Source organism: Protomyctophum parallelum (assembly GCF_964188405.1).
Source record: "Protomyctophum parallelum genome assembly, chromosome: 1".
NCBI classification, from domain to species: Eukaryota; Metazoa; Chordata; class Actinopteri; order Myctophiformes; family Myctophidae; genus Protomyctophum; species Protomyctophum parallelum.
In genome coordinates this window covers 68,406,766-68,422,520 of record NC_139697.1, presented here as the reverse complement: position 1 = coordinate 68,422,520, position 15,755 = coordinate 68,406,766, and the positions used below count along the sequence as shown (strand labels likewise).

The following is a 15,755-nucleotide window of genomic DNA, read 5'->3' as shown; positions in this document are numbered from 1 at the left end:
ACTGTGTGAGCTTTGCACAGACACAGAAGATGAGGTGATATGGAAGGAAGAATGTTAGATAAACTGAACCATCTGCTGATGCTTAACAACAGAAAGTCTATAAAGTCTGGAAAACAGATTAGCTGCTGAGGAAAAGGGGTTTGTAATAAAAAATATTGCAAGATCACACAGTTATCTTTAAAACCTTTAGGTTTGGCTTATAAGATACCTGTATTGGAAAGCCACCTGTCAATCACATTTCAATGCAGTTCTTCCTGCATCAAATGTACCGTGATAACAACGTGATTTCTGAACTGACTTTCTGATTTTTTCAAGCCAATAGTTTAAAGATGAAATTGTCCCGGTTTAGTTTGTCGCTGCTGCTGCTGCTGCAATGTGGTTTGTGTGACCTGCTAAACGCTAAATGGGATATTACTTAAAGTACTAATTAACACACTCAGCTGTGCCATTAACTAATTGTTGCTGAGGGAAATGAGGTAATTGTAGTGTAAATGCAGTGCAGATGCGTATAAACGTGGTCAGTGGAAAGAGTAGTATAGTAGAGATGTGTGAATTGGTTATTTGAACATTTACACGGATGGTTCTCACGCTTCCTTAACCCATTTTGAAGTCTTCTAAATCCTAACATTTTTCTGAAAAACCCATGTTTCTATGTCAGTGGTGCTCAACCTTTTTCACGTCAAGGACCCCCAGAATGATCTCTATTGGGCCACGGACCCCCATCTCAAAATATGTAGTTTCCAAGGACCCCACAGAAGCAAATATTTTAGTTGAAAATGTTTCGCTCTGAAATATATATGCAATGATTTGCGCCACATTTTAACGATTTTTCTAAAATAGCAGACCTATCTACAAGCTCGTAGCGCGGCACCAAGTGCTGCGCTACGAGCTTGTAGATCTGCTATCTTTTTTTTATCGCGAACATGTGGCACAAATCTTTGAATGTATATTCTTTCAGAGTGAACGTTTTTAGATGGGGGTCAATTGCATATAATTCTAGGGGTCTCTTGACATGAAACAGTTTGAGAAACAGGGTTTTTCAGAAAACGGTCAGGAATTAGAAGACATTTGTAGAATCGAACTTAGGTCTAAATGGGTTAAATACCGTTAAATGTCTTCCATCGCTGCTTGTTTGTGAAAGGCAGTGGTACAGTTACATATTTATACTCACGTTGCACTGTCAGGTAGGCCGAGGCCGACGGCGGCTGGCCCAGGCTGTTGCTAGGGCTGCACGTGTATGTCCCAGAATCCTCAGGCTTGGCTTGGGCGACAATAAGGGAACCGTCGATAAGAATACTGACTCTGCGCTTTAAGTCACTGCGGAGGGAGGAGAGAGAGAGAGAGAGAGAGGGAGAGAGGGAGAGAGAGAGGGAGAGAGAGAGGGAGAGAGAGAGGGAGAGAGGGAGAGAGAGAGGGAGAGAGAGAGAGAGAGAGAGAGAGAGAGAGAGAGAGAGAATAGTCAAAATGGTCCAATTCTAGATAAGCTTATTAAGCTACACTGTGACTGGGAGCAAAACTCAGAACTTAATTCATGTCTTGTTCTATCGCATTAAAGGTCACATACTGGGTGAATTCGTTCCAAGGTTTCTTTGACATGGTGCACTGCGTTTGGAAATGAAACGGACTCTGGTAATACGTCGTCTGAAAACCCACCTTTTCAGACTCCACCATGGCCCGTAGGACTTGCCCTAGCCTAGCCCCTTAGATAGCACTTTATGTTGACTTAGATAGTATTTTAAACAGACTTATAGCTTGTTACGTAGACAGCACTAGAATTGCATGTATAATATAGTATAGTATGTATAGTTTACATATATAGTTTCATGATATAGATACTCCACTGTTACGTTCTTAGCTTACTCATGTTTCATGATAACTACTTTTTATATAGGTGATGTATGCCATGCTTTTTGTTATTGCTTAATGTAAGTCACTCTGGATTAAGAGCTTCTGCTAAATGCCTAAATTGTAAATTGTTGACAAACCATAATGTGATGACATGGCCATTCATTCAGTTGTCTTAATACTGTAGGTAAAACACTGTATGCTAAATGAATATGCACAGACACACTATATGCAGATACTGTACATATCTGCACAACACTCTGCTGCAGTCTTTTTCAAGACTATACCAAAACTCTGTATCCTTTAGTGAAATAAAGAAATAAGGTAAACAGTTGCAAACTGGCCGACACACTGCATTCTCATTTAGTTTCATTCCATTATCAGAACATATTTTTTTAATGGGCGTGGCTATAGCGATTCAGGGGCTGTTATACTTTAGCTATTGAAAAATAGCAGATACACAAGCTCATGAACTTGTAGGTCACCTATTTTTGAAAAAATCGTGAAAATGTAGCGCAAATATTTGAGTACATATTGTTTCACAGCAAACGTTTTTAACTCAAATATTTGCTTCTGGGAGGGGTGCCTGCCTGGAACAACATATTTTCAGATGGGGGGGTCGGTGGCCAAATACATATATTTTTTGGGGGTCCTTGACGTGAAAATGTTTGAGAACCACAGACATAGAAACATGAGGTTTTTCAGAAAACTGTCATGATTTAGAAGACATTTGTAGAATCGTCCTCAGTCTACATGGGTTAATGAATGCTCCAGAGTCCATCATAGGATGGACACCATTAATGAATGCTCCAGAGTCGTAGGATGCCGTCGCGTGACAAAAATAGCAGGTCTATACGCTCACAACGTGTGGCTACATCAGTGACGCGGTGTGGGGCTTATAATACAGTATTGGCTATTTTTGGCCCGGGGGCTCCGTCTAGGAGGGTGACGTTATACGGGGGCTTGTAGACCGACAACATGCTCGTTCTGTTCGCTCCAGCACGCGTGTTCAATCAGTCTGGACGAGAGTGAGAGACATGAGGGACGAGCTTTAGTCTTAGACCTGAGATTAGACTCCGTCTACTGGTGACCGGTCACTGCCAGTAGTCAAGGCAACAGACATTTTGCATTCCCCCACTCTCCTCCTTCCTCCCCGCTTTGCCAGCTCCAAATTGGATTGTGTGTGTGTGCGTGCGTGCGTGCGTGCGTGCGTGCGTGCGTGCGTGCGTGCGTGCAACAAGCAGAGGCAAAGGGAGAAGATTACGTCATCTCAGATGAAGGCAATATATTTTGAAGTCCTTACAACACTATAGGCCAGCCCTCCAATGGGGAATACTGTATGCACAGTATATGGCCGAAGTCCAACTTTGAGAGAACTACTGATGTCCGACTTCGATATGTACCGTCCGACCAACCATTCATCCATCCATCTATCGTTTCCCAGGCCACATTAGCTAATTCAAACTGGGGGGGGGGGGGGGGGGGATCCCTAGCCTGGGTTCCAGCCTGAATTGCTGCCTTCCGTGATTCTGAATTGTCACTCGCTACTCAGTCTGGACAGTGGACTGAGGCTGCTTGACTCGCATTTCATAACGGCAACTGTTACGTAGCCACGTTGTTGCTGATACGTCACCAGCCAGCGCCACTCTGTCCATGCTTCCGACTGTTGAAACTAATAGCGCCGTTCGGGAATCCAGACATGAGAGTAAAAACCTACGGTAAAAAGTAAACGATTCAGAATCAGTAGTCCACTGTCAAATTCAGTAGTACAAAAAAAACTACAGCTGTGTGTGGGGTGAGTTTAGTGAACGATAAGGGGACGTCGCAGGACAACAGCAGTAGCTGTGTGGGGTGAGTTTAGTGAATGATAAGGGGACGTTGCAGGACAACAGCAGTAGCTGTGTGGGGTGAGGTTAGTGAATGATAAGGGGACGTTGCAGGACAACAGCAGTAGCTGTGTGGGGTGAGTTTAGTGAACGATAAGGGGACGTCGCAGGACAACAGCAGTAGCTGTGTGGGGTGAGTTTAGTGAATGATAAGGGGACGTAGCAGGACAACAGCAGTAGCTGTGTGGGGTGAGGTTAGTGAACGATAAGGGGACGTTGCAGGACAACAGCAGTAGCTGTGTGGGGTGAGTTTAGTGAATGATAAGGGGACGTTGCAGGACAACAGCAGTAGCTGTGTGGGGTGAGTTTAGTGAACGATAAGGGGACGTTGCAGGACAACAGCAGTAGCTGTGTGGGGTGAGTTTAGTGAACGATAAGGGGACGTTGCAGGACAACAGCAGTAGCTGTGTGGGGTGAGTTAGTGAACGATAAGGGGACGTTGCAGGACAACAGCAGTAGCTGTGTGGGGTGAGTTTAGTGAATGATAAGGGGACGTTGCAGGACAACAGCAGTAGCTGTGTGGGGTGAGGTTAGTGAACGATAAGGGGACATTGCAGGACAACAGCAGTAGCTGTGTGGGGTGAGTTTAGTGAATGATAAGGGGACGTTGCAGGACAACAGCAGTAGCTGTGTGGGGTGAGTTTAGTGAATGATAAGGGGACGTTGCAGGACAACAGCAGTAGCTGTGTGGGGTGAGTTTAGTGAACGATAAGGGGACGTTGCAGGACAACAGCAGTAGCTGTGTGGGGTGAGTTTAGTGAATGATAAGGGGACGTTGCAGGACAACAGCAGTAGCTGTGCGGTGCGCATTGATACAACGTCAAACTCGTGTTTTTCCTCAACCCGCACCACAGACCAATCAGAAGCCACGGTTCCATTTCAACCTTAAGATGTCCTGCCTACCTGGCAAGGCAAGGCAAGGCAATTTTATTTATATAGCACCTTTCATACACAAGGCAATTCAAAGTGCTTTACAGAATAAAAACAAATACAAATGCAGAGTGCAACAGTGCACTTTAAAATGAATACAGATTATAATAGATACAATTAAAATAAAATATAGGAGCATATACATTACAACAAATACCACCTTTAATAGAAACAGAAGACACAGCTAATTTAAAGTCCAGGCAAGACCTAGCTGTTATTAGACATCACTGGGATAGGCAATGTTAAATAAATAGGTTTTTAAATTGGATTTAAAAATGTTTTCCTAATGTAACCTGGAATGTCATTCCAGGTTTGTGGTGCATAATGGTGAAATGCTGCTTCACCAGCCTCAGATGACCTAAGGGTTCTGGAGGGCTCATAAGGCTTCAGCATGTCTGAGATGTAGCTGGGCCCAAAGCCACAAACAGATTTATAAACAAGTAACAACATTTTAAAATCTATTCTCTGGGACACTGGTATGTATACGTTTTTAAGGACTGGTGTAATATGGTCATATTTCCTAGTTTTTGTCAGGACTCTAGCAGCAGCATTCTGAATCAGTTGGAGTTGACGAAGAGCTTTGTTTGAAAGTCCTGTGAGCAGACCATTACAGTAATCCAGTCTACTGGAAACAAAAGTGTTTCTAGGTCTTGCTTGGACATAATTCCTCTAACTCTTGCAATATTTTTAAGGTGATATTAGGAAGATGAAATTACAGTTTTGATATGACTGTTGCAAAATGAAATGAAATTTTAAATCTGAGTCTAGGACAACACCAAGATCTCTAACCTGACTCTTGGGTATAAGAGACCGCGATTCAAGGTGAGAAATTACACTCCGTCTCTGTTTCTGTGGTCCAAAAACAATGATCTCAGTTTTATCTTTATTTAATTGAAGAAAGTTTAGCCGCATCCACTCATTGATTTCCTCAATGCAATGACAGAGGGAATCAACAGCACCATAGGTCAGTTGATGTAACTGATATGTGTATATTTGCGTGTCATCTGCATAATTACAGTAGAGAGAATAGGAGACTTTCCAGACTGAGTAGCGCAGTGACCTTTTCAGATCCGCGGAACGCAGCGAATCAGGCTGATAATGTCAGTAAACTCATTCGAGCACCGGATTGGACACTATAGATGGGGCTTTATTGTAATAAGACGACATCATTGCTACAGTATTACAGTATACCTCTCCATCGGGAGAAACAACAAAGACAAACCACAATGCTTTGTGTAAGAACCTCGAATGCAGTCAACCCGCCCCTACAACGTACTGTAGCTGGAGCTACACGTGTGTTCAACTGGCATCCCTGCCAAGCCTTTCTGCATCAAAAGCAGTGCAACGAGGCGTGCACCGATGTGATGTGATGTATTGGGAACTTGTACCGTACAAGCCGTAACCCGACTGCAGGCTTTTTTTTGGTGGCTGTGTGGCTACTTTGTAGATAAGTGGAAGGGACAAGTGCCTTGTCTCTGTCCGAGCTGTTTCCAAGTGTAAAATGTGAAAATGTCACAGGAGGACATCTGGAGGAAGATGAGTGTCCTGCCAGTCGTGCTCTATAACCAAACTAAACTGTAGAAGTTGGGTTTCAGCCATGCATGGGACACTGTCTGTGAGACTAGACTAGACTATTTTATGATTGTACCTCTACCTTCATAGCTTCATGAGCTTTTTTGAGACATTTTTTTTAAATTTCGATGTCAGGTCTAAATGGGTATACACATAGTATACACATAGTGTTTAAATAACAAACTAAACATGGCTAGGTTTGTGTTGATTATACCGTATTGTATTGTGTAGACCGGTACATTAGGTACATTATGTGGTGTCAGAGAGTTATAGTTTCTGCAGTCGCACCGTGAAAACAGCAATGTATTGGTACTAAAAAGAAAATTTACTTTATCAGTTGTATAGCCGCTATAGCGTATACTTTTGTTTGTTCATTTTTAAAAGCGTATATACCGGTACTTTTAAATACTTCCCATTCTGAACGGGAACCCTTTTTGGTGTTTTAAGCATAATGTTATGCTTTAGCTGTTGAAAAATAGCAGATCTACAAGTGCATAGCTCGGCACAGAGTGTCGCGCTATGAACTTGTAGGTCTGCTATTTTTGAAAAATCGTGAAAATGTGCCTCAAATCTTTGAATATATATTATTCTTTCAGAGTGAACCTTTTTAACTCAAATCTCTGCTTCTGAGGAACAACATATTTTAAGATGGGGGGGGGGGTCGGCGGTTGGGGGGTCCTTGACATGAAATATTGAGCATCACTGATATAGAAACATGAGGTTTTTCAGAAAACTTTCAGGATTTCGAAGACTTTTTTTTTTTAAATTTCTACGTCAGGTCTAAATGGGTTAAAGCAATACTGCAGCACATTAGCTCTCATACTGTATTATATTTGACCAGGAGTATGACTGCATGCATGGAGTCTGGAGCATTTGACCCCCAGCACTTTGTCCACCTGTAACTGACAATAATGAAAGCAATTCAGTATTTAAGTCCGACGTAATTTTGTAGTGGTACGTTATGTCCAGGTCCAAGTGGCACCAGCTCCCGTCCGCATCTCATTGTAAATAGAATATCTAATATCTTTTTACAATGACGTTATTTTTCAGAAAAGGAAGCCAATGAGGGTTAAAATGGGTCTTAATGCTTCCAACTCGAGTAGAATTATTAATGTTTTGTACAAGTGTCCATGACAACAAAAATATATGATGTCGAGTCATTTGCTCTGTAAAATATTTCGGGGGCATATTTAGAATGTGTGCAGGCTTGAGTATGTTGAATCTAGTTTGCATTAATGAGGATTTAGTTGACACAATAAAATAAAATGCTAAAATACTAAATGGCAGCTTTACTTACTTCTTGAAGAAGACGTTGTCCTGCTCCCAGAACCAGGTGTAGGTCAGGTTGCCGGGGTACGCCTCTGCCTGGCACGTGAAGAAGGCGTCCTGCGAGATGTTGACGGTGATGTTCTCTGGCGGGGAGACGATGAACGGTGGGCCTGCGGGGGGAAGGAAGGACACAGACGATCAGTGTTGTTTTCATCGACTAAAACTAAGACTAAATATACTGACAATTTCGTCGACAAATAAAAACTAGACTAAAATGTTAGGAAGAGACTAGTGGACAAGAGATCCAGTAGAAGTCATTTTACACTTTGTTGCATGCTGAAAATAGCTGATCTACAAGCTCACAACGCGCCGCAACGCAACGCGCTTGTAGATCGACTATTTTCAGCAAGTGTAAAAACACTCATTACGACGGCATCAAGGCCCGCCGAAAAAATACATTTTAGCCGACTAAATCAGCTGTGGATTTAGTCGACTAAAATCTGATGACATTTAGTCGACTAAAACTAGACCAACACTAAGACATTCCAGGTGACTAAAATGTGACTAAAACTAAATGAAGTTTCAGTCCAAAGACTATGACTAAACTCAAATCGACATTTGCTGCCAAAAACAACACTGCAGACGATAAGACAAGTGAATAAGAAGTGATTCATTTTGCCTTTATTGTAAAGTCGCTCTAGATAAGAGCGTTTGGTAATAATAGCTTACATTGTGCCTGAAATTTAACATCCATGGTTGACGACGTACGGTATAAATATGCGGCCAAGGGTACACACTGGTAGTAAACTGGTAAGGTTGCCTTTGACCAAATAATAGCAACATTGTCAGTGTGTGTGTTGTATATGTCTGCCAAAGAACTTGTATTGCTTAGACTTAGAGTGTGGAAATATTCGTATCACAAAGAAAAACTAATTCCTTTCATGGTATTTAAAGAAAACATAATGCTATATTCTTTTACATTATGTTTTCTTTTTTTATATATAACAATGTCATAATCATCATTAAAATGGCAATTATTTGGGCGCCCACTTGCCATACCCTGGCGGCCCACCAGTGGTCCCCGTGGCCCACATAGGTTTTTATTTTTTAATGTTTTTTTTTTAATTATTTGCGGCTTTCGCCTTTATTTTATTTTTTATTGTTTTATAGAGGGACAGACAGTATAGGCTGACAGGAAATGGGGGGGAGAGATGGGGGGAGTGAAATGCAGTAAGAAAAAGGCCGTCGGGATCGGGAGTCGAACCCGCGGCACACTGCCAGCCTCGGGCTGCCGGCCAGGGTGCCTGGACCGCTGAGCCACGGCCCAGGCCTTAGAGGTTGAGGAGAAACATTCCTATGGTTGGTCAGTGAACCGGGGCGGCGGCGGTAATGATGTCTGTCTGCTGACCACAGGCCATGCAGTGGGGGAAGCAGAGCTCTGACCAGATATGTGACCAGACACACATCACAGATAACTCCAGTGGTGGAAAGTAACTAAGTACTTGTACTTTAAGTAACTGTACTTCAGTACAATTTCGAGGCATTTGTACTGTACTTGAGTACTTCTAATTTCCAATACTTTCACTTCTACTCCACTACTCTGCTCCACTACGTCTCAAATATTGTACTTTTACTGCACTACAATTATTTGAAAACATACATTCACCATTTAAACACGTATACACTTTTCGGCCATTAGAAAATAGCCGATCTACAAGCTCACAATGCGTCACGTTGCGAGCATTGTGAGCTTGTAGATCTGCTATTTTCTATCGATTTTGTACACATTTTGAACTTGTGAAATGGGACATTCTGCAATACGAGTACTTTTACTGTTAGTGCTTTAAGTGCATTTTGATGCCGATACTTTTGTACTTTTACTCAAGTACATTTTCAATTCCGTACTTTCACTTGTAACGGAGTAGTTCTAAATTGCAGCATTGGTACGTTTACTTAAGTAAAAACAATTGAGTACTTTTTTCCACCACCGGATAACTCCACTACGACCATGTGCACGCACGCATGCGCACACACACACACACACACACACACACACACACACACACACACACACACACACACACACACACACACACACACACACACACACACACACACACACACACACACACACACACACACACACACACACACACACACACACACACACACACACAGATTAACACATCATTCAATATGTGGCGAATAGAGCATTTAGTGAGGTCACAGACCCCGGGTGACACCAGACACCAGAGTTTGCACTCAGCGTAGGATTAGAGACATTATTGAGTGAACCCTGAACTGAGCTGTGCCAGATGGACAGTATGGTGGACATTAATACTGTACAGTGCAGTACTGGTCCAGGTTTGAACCCGGGCTTCCTGCACAAGTACTGAATTATTATTATTATTATATTTTTTACTACTGAGCTAATAGTAATATGAGCCTTCCTACTTGGGGGGGGGGGGGCAGTGTTGATTTCGTCGACTAAAACTGTGGCGAAAAATCTCCGTCGACTACCTTTTTTCACTGATGAAAACTAAATGGAAACGAAATTAAAACTATGCTATGATGACTACATTTAAGACTAAATGTATTGACAATTTCCTCAACAAATAAAAACTAGACTAAAATGTTAAGAAGGGACTAGTGGACAAGAGATCCAGTAGAAGTCATTTTACACTTTGTTGCATGCTGAAAATAGCAGATCTACAAGCTTGTAGATCTGCTATTTTCAGCATGTGTAAATTCAGTCATTACGACGGCATCAAGGCCCGCCGGAAAACATTTTAGTCGACTAAATCAACTGTCGTTTTTGTCAACTAAAATCTTATGATATTTAGTCAACTAAAACTAAAACATTCCAGGGGACTAAAATGTGACTAAAACTAAATGAAAACTATTCAAGAGACTATGCTAAAAACTAAAATCAAAATCTGCTGCCAAAAACAACACTGTTGAATTGAATGTTGAAATGCGGGTCAAATCAGACACATGGATCTACAGTAAATGTCTCAATAGAAGAGCAGGGAGACCAAATACATCCACCCCAAATGCATACGTTGTGATGTATTAACAAAACAACATTTTATTCACGGCTTTAAACTAATGCTGAGGATTTAACTGTGTATCAGCTACTTGCATACTGCCTCTGGGTCTGCTGTGCTACTGGATTTGAGGATCTGTGACCGTGTGTGTGTGTGTGTGTGTGTGTGTGTGTGTGTGTATGTGTACAGTACAAACACACCACACACATATCTGTAAGCCAAACCCCTGACCTTCACCATGAATGTAATCCTAAAATACCCAGGAAAAAAACCCAATATTGTCATAGAGAGGTCCACAAAAAAAGTAGTATTTCCCTGCTCATCATGTCCTTGAACCTGTGCACGCACGCACGCACACACACACACACACACACACACACACACACACACACACACACACACACACACACACACACACACACACACACACACACACACACACACACACACACACACACACACACACACACACACACACACACACACACACACACACACACACACACACACACACACAGCTAGCCCAATATGTTAGTTCTGATCTGGAGCCTAGGGCCAGATCCTTTAACAGGCAGAGCCTTTACAGCTGCCAAACCCATTAGCATGGCAACCATGGTTTCCCGGCCTGGAAAGGATGCGTGTGTGTGTGTGTGTGTGTGTGTGGATGTATGCGCATGCGTGCGTGCGTGCGTGTGCGTTGGGGTCAGACAGAAAGAGAGGGAAAGCGTGCAAATGTGTTCTTGTACATGCGTGTCCGTGTCTGTGTGCTTGTGTTCGTATACAGTGTGTGTGTGTATCATCGGATTCGGGACCCTGCTGAGTGCCGTTTGTCTGTCTCTGTCGCCCCCTCGTTTCATGTGCTGCACGCTCAGCAGTAGCGTTCCTGGAGGGCATCTTTTAATCTGTCTCCCTCGGTAAATTATACATAATGGGTCAAGTAGCTAAGCTGACTGTGGCCTGGTTTTTAATACAGTGGCAAGTGAAAGTATACGTGACCTTCTGGTTTCATCTGTCGCCGGTCGACACAGAGAGCGCCGCATGTTTGATTTATGACAGAGGACTATACTCGGACGACTACAGGTGTACTGTAGTGTACTGTAGTGTACTGTAAACAGCTACGTCATGCATCTACTGCAGCGATTCCCAGGTGGGTATGTGGGGGCCCAAACAAATCTGACTTTTTTTTTAACCCATTTAGACATACAGTAGATTCTACAAAAAAGGCTTCTAAATCCTGACAGTTTTCTTAAAAACCAATGTTTCTATGTCAGTGGTGGTGCTCAACCTTATTTGGCTGCGGACCCCTCCTCTAAAATAGGTAGTTCCAGGGACCCCCTCCAGAAGCAAAGATTTGAGTTAAAAACATTCGCTCTGAAGCCAAATATGTATTCCAGGATTTGCGCCACATTTTCACGATTTTTCTAAAATGGCAGATCTACAAGCTTGTAGCGCGGCACTCGGTGCCACGCTATGAGCTTGAAGATCTGCCATTTTTGACAGCTTGTAGCTATTTTTCAACAGCTGAAGTAAGGCCTATAACAAAATGCTTCAAACACCAAAAGGGGTTCCCCCGTCCAGAATGGGTTTAATGACAGACCTACCTACCCCGTCAGGGGTGGTTCTGGTTATAATGCAAATGTAAACAACAAACAAACAGACACAGAAGTTGAGCTGAGACAGTACCTTGTACCAGAAGGCGTGTGGTGTGAGACAGTACCTTGTACCAGAAGGCGTGTGGTGGGAGACAGTACCTTTAGAAGGCGTGTGGTGTGAGACAGTACCTTGTACCAGAAGGCGTGTGGTGTGAGACAGTACCTTGTACCAGAAGGCGTGTGGTGTGAGACAGTACCTTGTACCAGAAGGCATGTGGTGTGAGACAGTACCTTGTACCAGAAGGCGTGTGGTGGGAGACAGTACCTTTAGAAGGCGTGTGGTGTGAGACAGTACCTTGTACCAGAAGGCGTGTGGTGTGAGACAGTACCTTGTACCAGAAGGCGTGTGGTGTGAGACAGTACCTTTAGAAGGCGTGTGGTGTGAGACAGTACCTTGTACCAGAAGGTGTGGGGTGTGAGACAGTACCTTGTACCAGAAGGCGTGTGGTGTGAGACAGTACCTTGTACCAGAAGGCGTGTGGTGGGAGACAGTACCTTTAGAAGGCGTGTGGTGTGAGACAGTACCTTGTACCAGAAGGCGTGTGGTGTGAGACAGTACCTTGTACCAGAAGGCGTGTGGTGTGAGACAGTACCTTTAGAAGGCGTGTGGTGTGAGACAGTACCTTGTACCAGAAGGTGTGTGGTGTGAGACAGTACCTTGTACCAGAAGGCGTGTGGTGTGAGACAGTACCTTGTACCAGAAGGCGTGTGGTGTGAGACAGTACCTTGTACCAGAAGGCGTGTGGTGTGAATGGCCTCTCCCTGGGGGCTGATTGCCCGGCAGGTGTATGCGCCACGGTCCCCTCGGTTCACAGACAGCACTGTCAAGCTGCCGTCAGACACCTGACGCGCGCGCACGCACACACACACACACACACACACACACACACACACACACACACACACACACACACACACACACACACACCCTCACACACACACACACACACACACACACACACACACACACACACACACACACACACACAGTCAAATGTTTTATAATATCACATTTCTGGAAATCTCTATGGGGAAACTGAACGAATGAATGGGGTGTGGAACGACGGAACCAGAAAATGGCCGCCACGGCTATGTCCTATACAGGCAGGTGGGTGACACTGATGCATAGCATCATTTATACATTGTTGACCTTGTTGACCCCAAAATTGCATTTGACTGTATACTGTATACCAGTGGTTCCCAAACTTTGTCATGTCAAGGACCCCCACATTGACACTAATTGGGAACCACCGCTGTATACACACACTTATTTCTGTGTTGATAATTTGTGTATAATTTCACTGGTGTGCAATTATACACGTTTTTTATAATATTTTTTATTTTGTTTTATTTTATATTATATGCCTACATTTACACAATAATTATTATACATTATACACACAGACAACCATGATATACTGCAGGGTTCCCCCGCAGCGCCCCCTTGTGGCCCACGGAATAATTTCTAAAAGAAATAATAATAAGTTTGGGTTTTTTTTTTTTTTGGGGGGGGGGGGGGGGTCCCCAGATATAAATGGCATTAAATTGGGGTCAGTAGCCTCTGCATGTCAAACTAGGGGTCCTTTTCAAATGGGGTCTTGCCCTGAACATTAATTTCAGGGCAAGACCTCGCGCGTGCCGACTCGGCCCCCAGCCTGGTACCGTAGTCAAAATATGGCCCTTGAGGAAAATTAATTGGGGAACCCTGATATACTGTAATGTGGTTACTCTGCGGGGGGGAAACTACTGTGAAAGGGACTTATTTAAATGTATAACATTTCTTTGAACAAAGCTGGGATATTTGAATAATTGATCGAGTGTGAGTGAGTGGGTGGCGTATCTCCCCATTCCGCATGCAGCAGTCAATAGTTAAGAGTGGATCTTATGCTACTGTAACTCTGGCTCTCCATTCTCTTTCCCTCTCCATCTTCCCTCACAGACAGTATCCAATCATAGTCCAAACATTTGAGTATTTACCCCGCCCCTGTGCTCTGTTAGCGTATACCGGTAAATTAATTTAAAAAAATGGTATCTTTGAAAAACAAAGGAAAGGTCCCACACACTGTCAGACACAAAATGTTGCTCTTTATTAGGTCAACGTCGATTATTAGACCTTCATCAGGATAGATAATCAGGACAGACCTTTTCTTTTTCAAAGATACCCTTTTTAATAACCTCATAACTCCAAAATGTTAATTTTTCAGGAAATGAAAAATATACATTTTTTCAGGAAATTAAGAAAACCTTATATTTTTTAAACAGTTGGTGTTGTAACACACAGACGTAAAGGGTGTTCATTAGCACTGATTCATACCAAAAAATATAAATCAAAAACCTCAAAAATGGAGTTATCAGGTTTCCTCCCGACAGCAGAGATATGCTCTATTTCCCTACGCACCTGTCACTAGCCTTCTGAGGTGTGCATCAGCCTTTTGCTAAAAAAAGCGTATAAATAAAGACATTTCTAAATGATCTTCACTCAAAGCATATAATTTCTTAAGGTAAAAGAGGTTACAGAGATTATATTGCAAGAAGAGGATATTAACTGCTGTGAAAATCTTTGGTAAAAAGCAAAGACTAATGTACAGGTGTGACAACAATGGTGAAGATTGTAATGGCCATTTCAGAAAGAGGGAAAGGTCCCAAGCACTAAATAATGTAAATTCTATAATCACAACGATCAAGGCTCAAGAATCAAGTTACAGTAATGTGTGTATAAGTCATTTCAATACCAGTATGGACATTAATTCAATTTACAGTAGTACATTTTGACATTTCGGGGGTGTTTCAAGCATTCTGTTCTACTTTAGCTATTGGAAAATAGCAGATCTACAAGCTCATCACGAGCTTGTAGGTCTGTTATTTTTGAAAATGTTAACTAAAGGGGGGTCCCTGAAACTACATATTTTGAGATGGGGGTCCGTGGCCCAATAGAGATAATTCAGGGGGTCCTTGACATGAAAAAGGTTGAGGACCACTGACATAGAAACATGGGTTTTTCAGATTTTTTTTAGGATTTAGAAGCCTTTTTTTTAATCGACCTCAGTCCAGAGTTAATTCAATAAGGCAGAACGTCCAAAACGTCTCGTAAAATCAAGAGAGATGCAAACCGTTTGTAACTAGTTTGTCCGCTTTTACAGTTTACACCATACACAGTGTACTCTGTTGTGCATTTCTTTTTCGTTCTGAAAAGATGTCCATACATATACACCTGTAAATCAAGCACATAATATCAAAAGTGTGTACCTTGTACTTGGCACTGTTGACCAGCAGTATGTTGTCGCGCAGCCAGCTGACAGAGGGTTTGGGATTGCCAAAGGCCGTGCAGGTCAGTGCGATGCTGCCCCCTTCCTTGGCCTCTACGTACTGCGCTGGCGTGTCCGTGAACGTAGGGGGAGCTGAGGTGTCACAAGAAAACAAAAGCGTCCATTTAGACGATTCTACAAATGCCTTCTAAATATCGACAGTTTTCTGAAAAACCCTATGTTTCTATTATGTCAGTCCTTCTCAAACATTTTCATGTCAAGGACCCCAAATATATATGTAATTGGCCA

General features: G+C 42.8%; 1 protein-coding gene across 1 annotated transcript in view; it reads right to left on the bottom strand.

Annotated features, from left to right (window-relative positions):
• igsf9bb (immunoglobulin superfamily, member 9Bb) overlaps positions 1-15,755 on the bottom strand; it is a 148,830-nt gene that overhangs the window by 55,258 nt on the left and 77,817 nt on the right. The window contains exons 4-7 of the mRNA XM_083764167.1: positions 15,448-15,599; positions 12,927-13,044; positions 7,531-7,672; positions 1,172-1,317 (exon numbers count right to left, since the gene is read on the bottom strand). Coding sequence (XP_083620293.1) covers positions 1,172-1,317; positions 7,531-7,672; positions 12,927-13,044; positions 15,448-15,599 — 558 coding nt within the window. The remainder of the gene's footprint in view (positions 1-1,171; positions 1,318-7,530; positions 7,673-12,926; positions 13,045-15,447; positions 15,600-15,755) is intronic.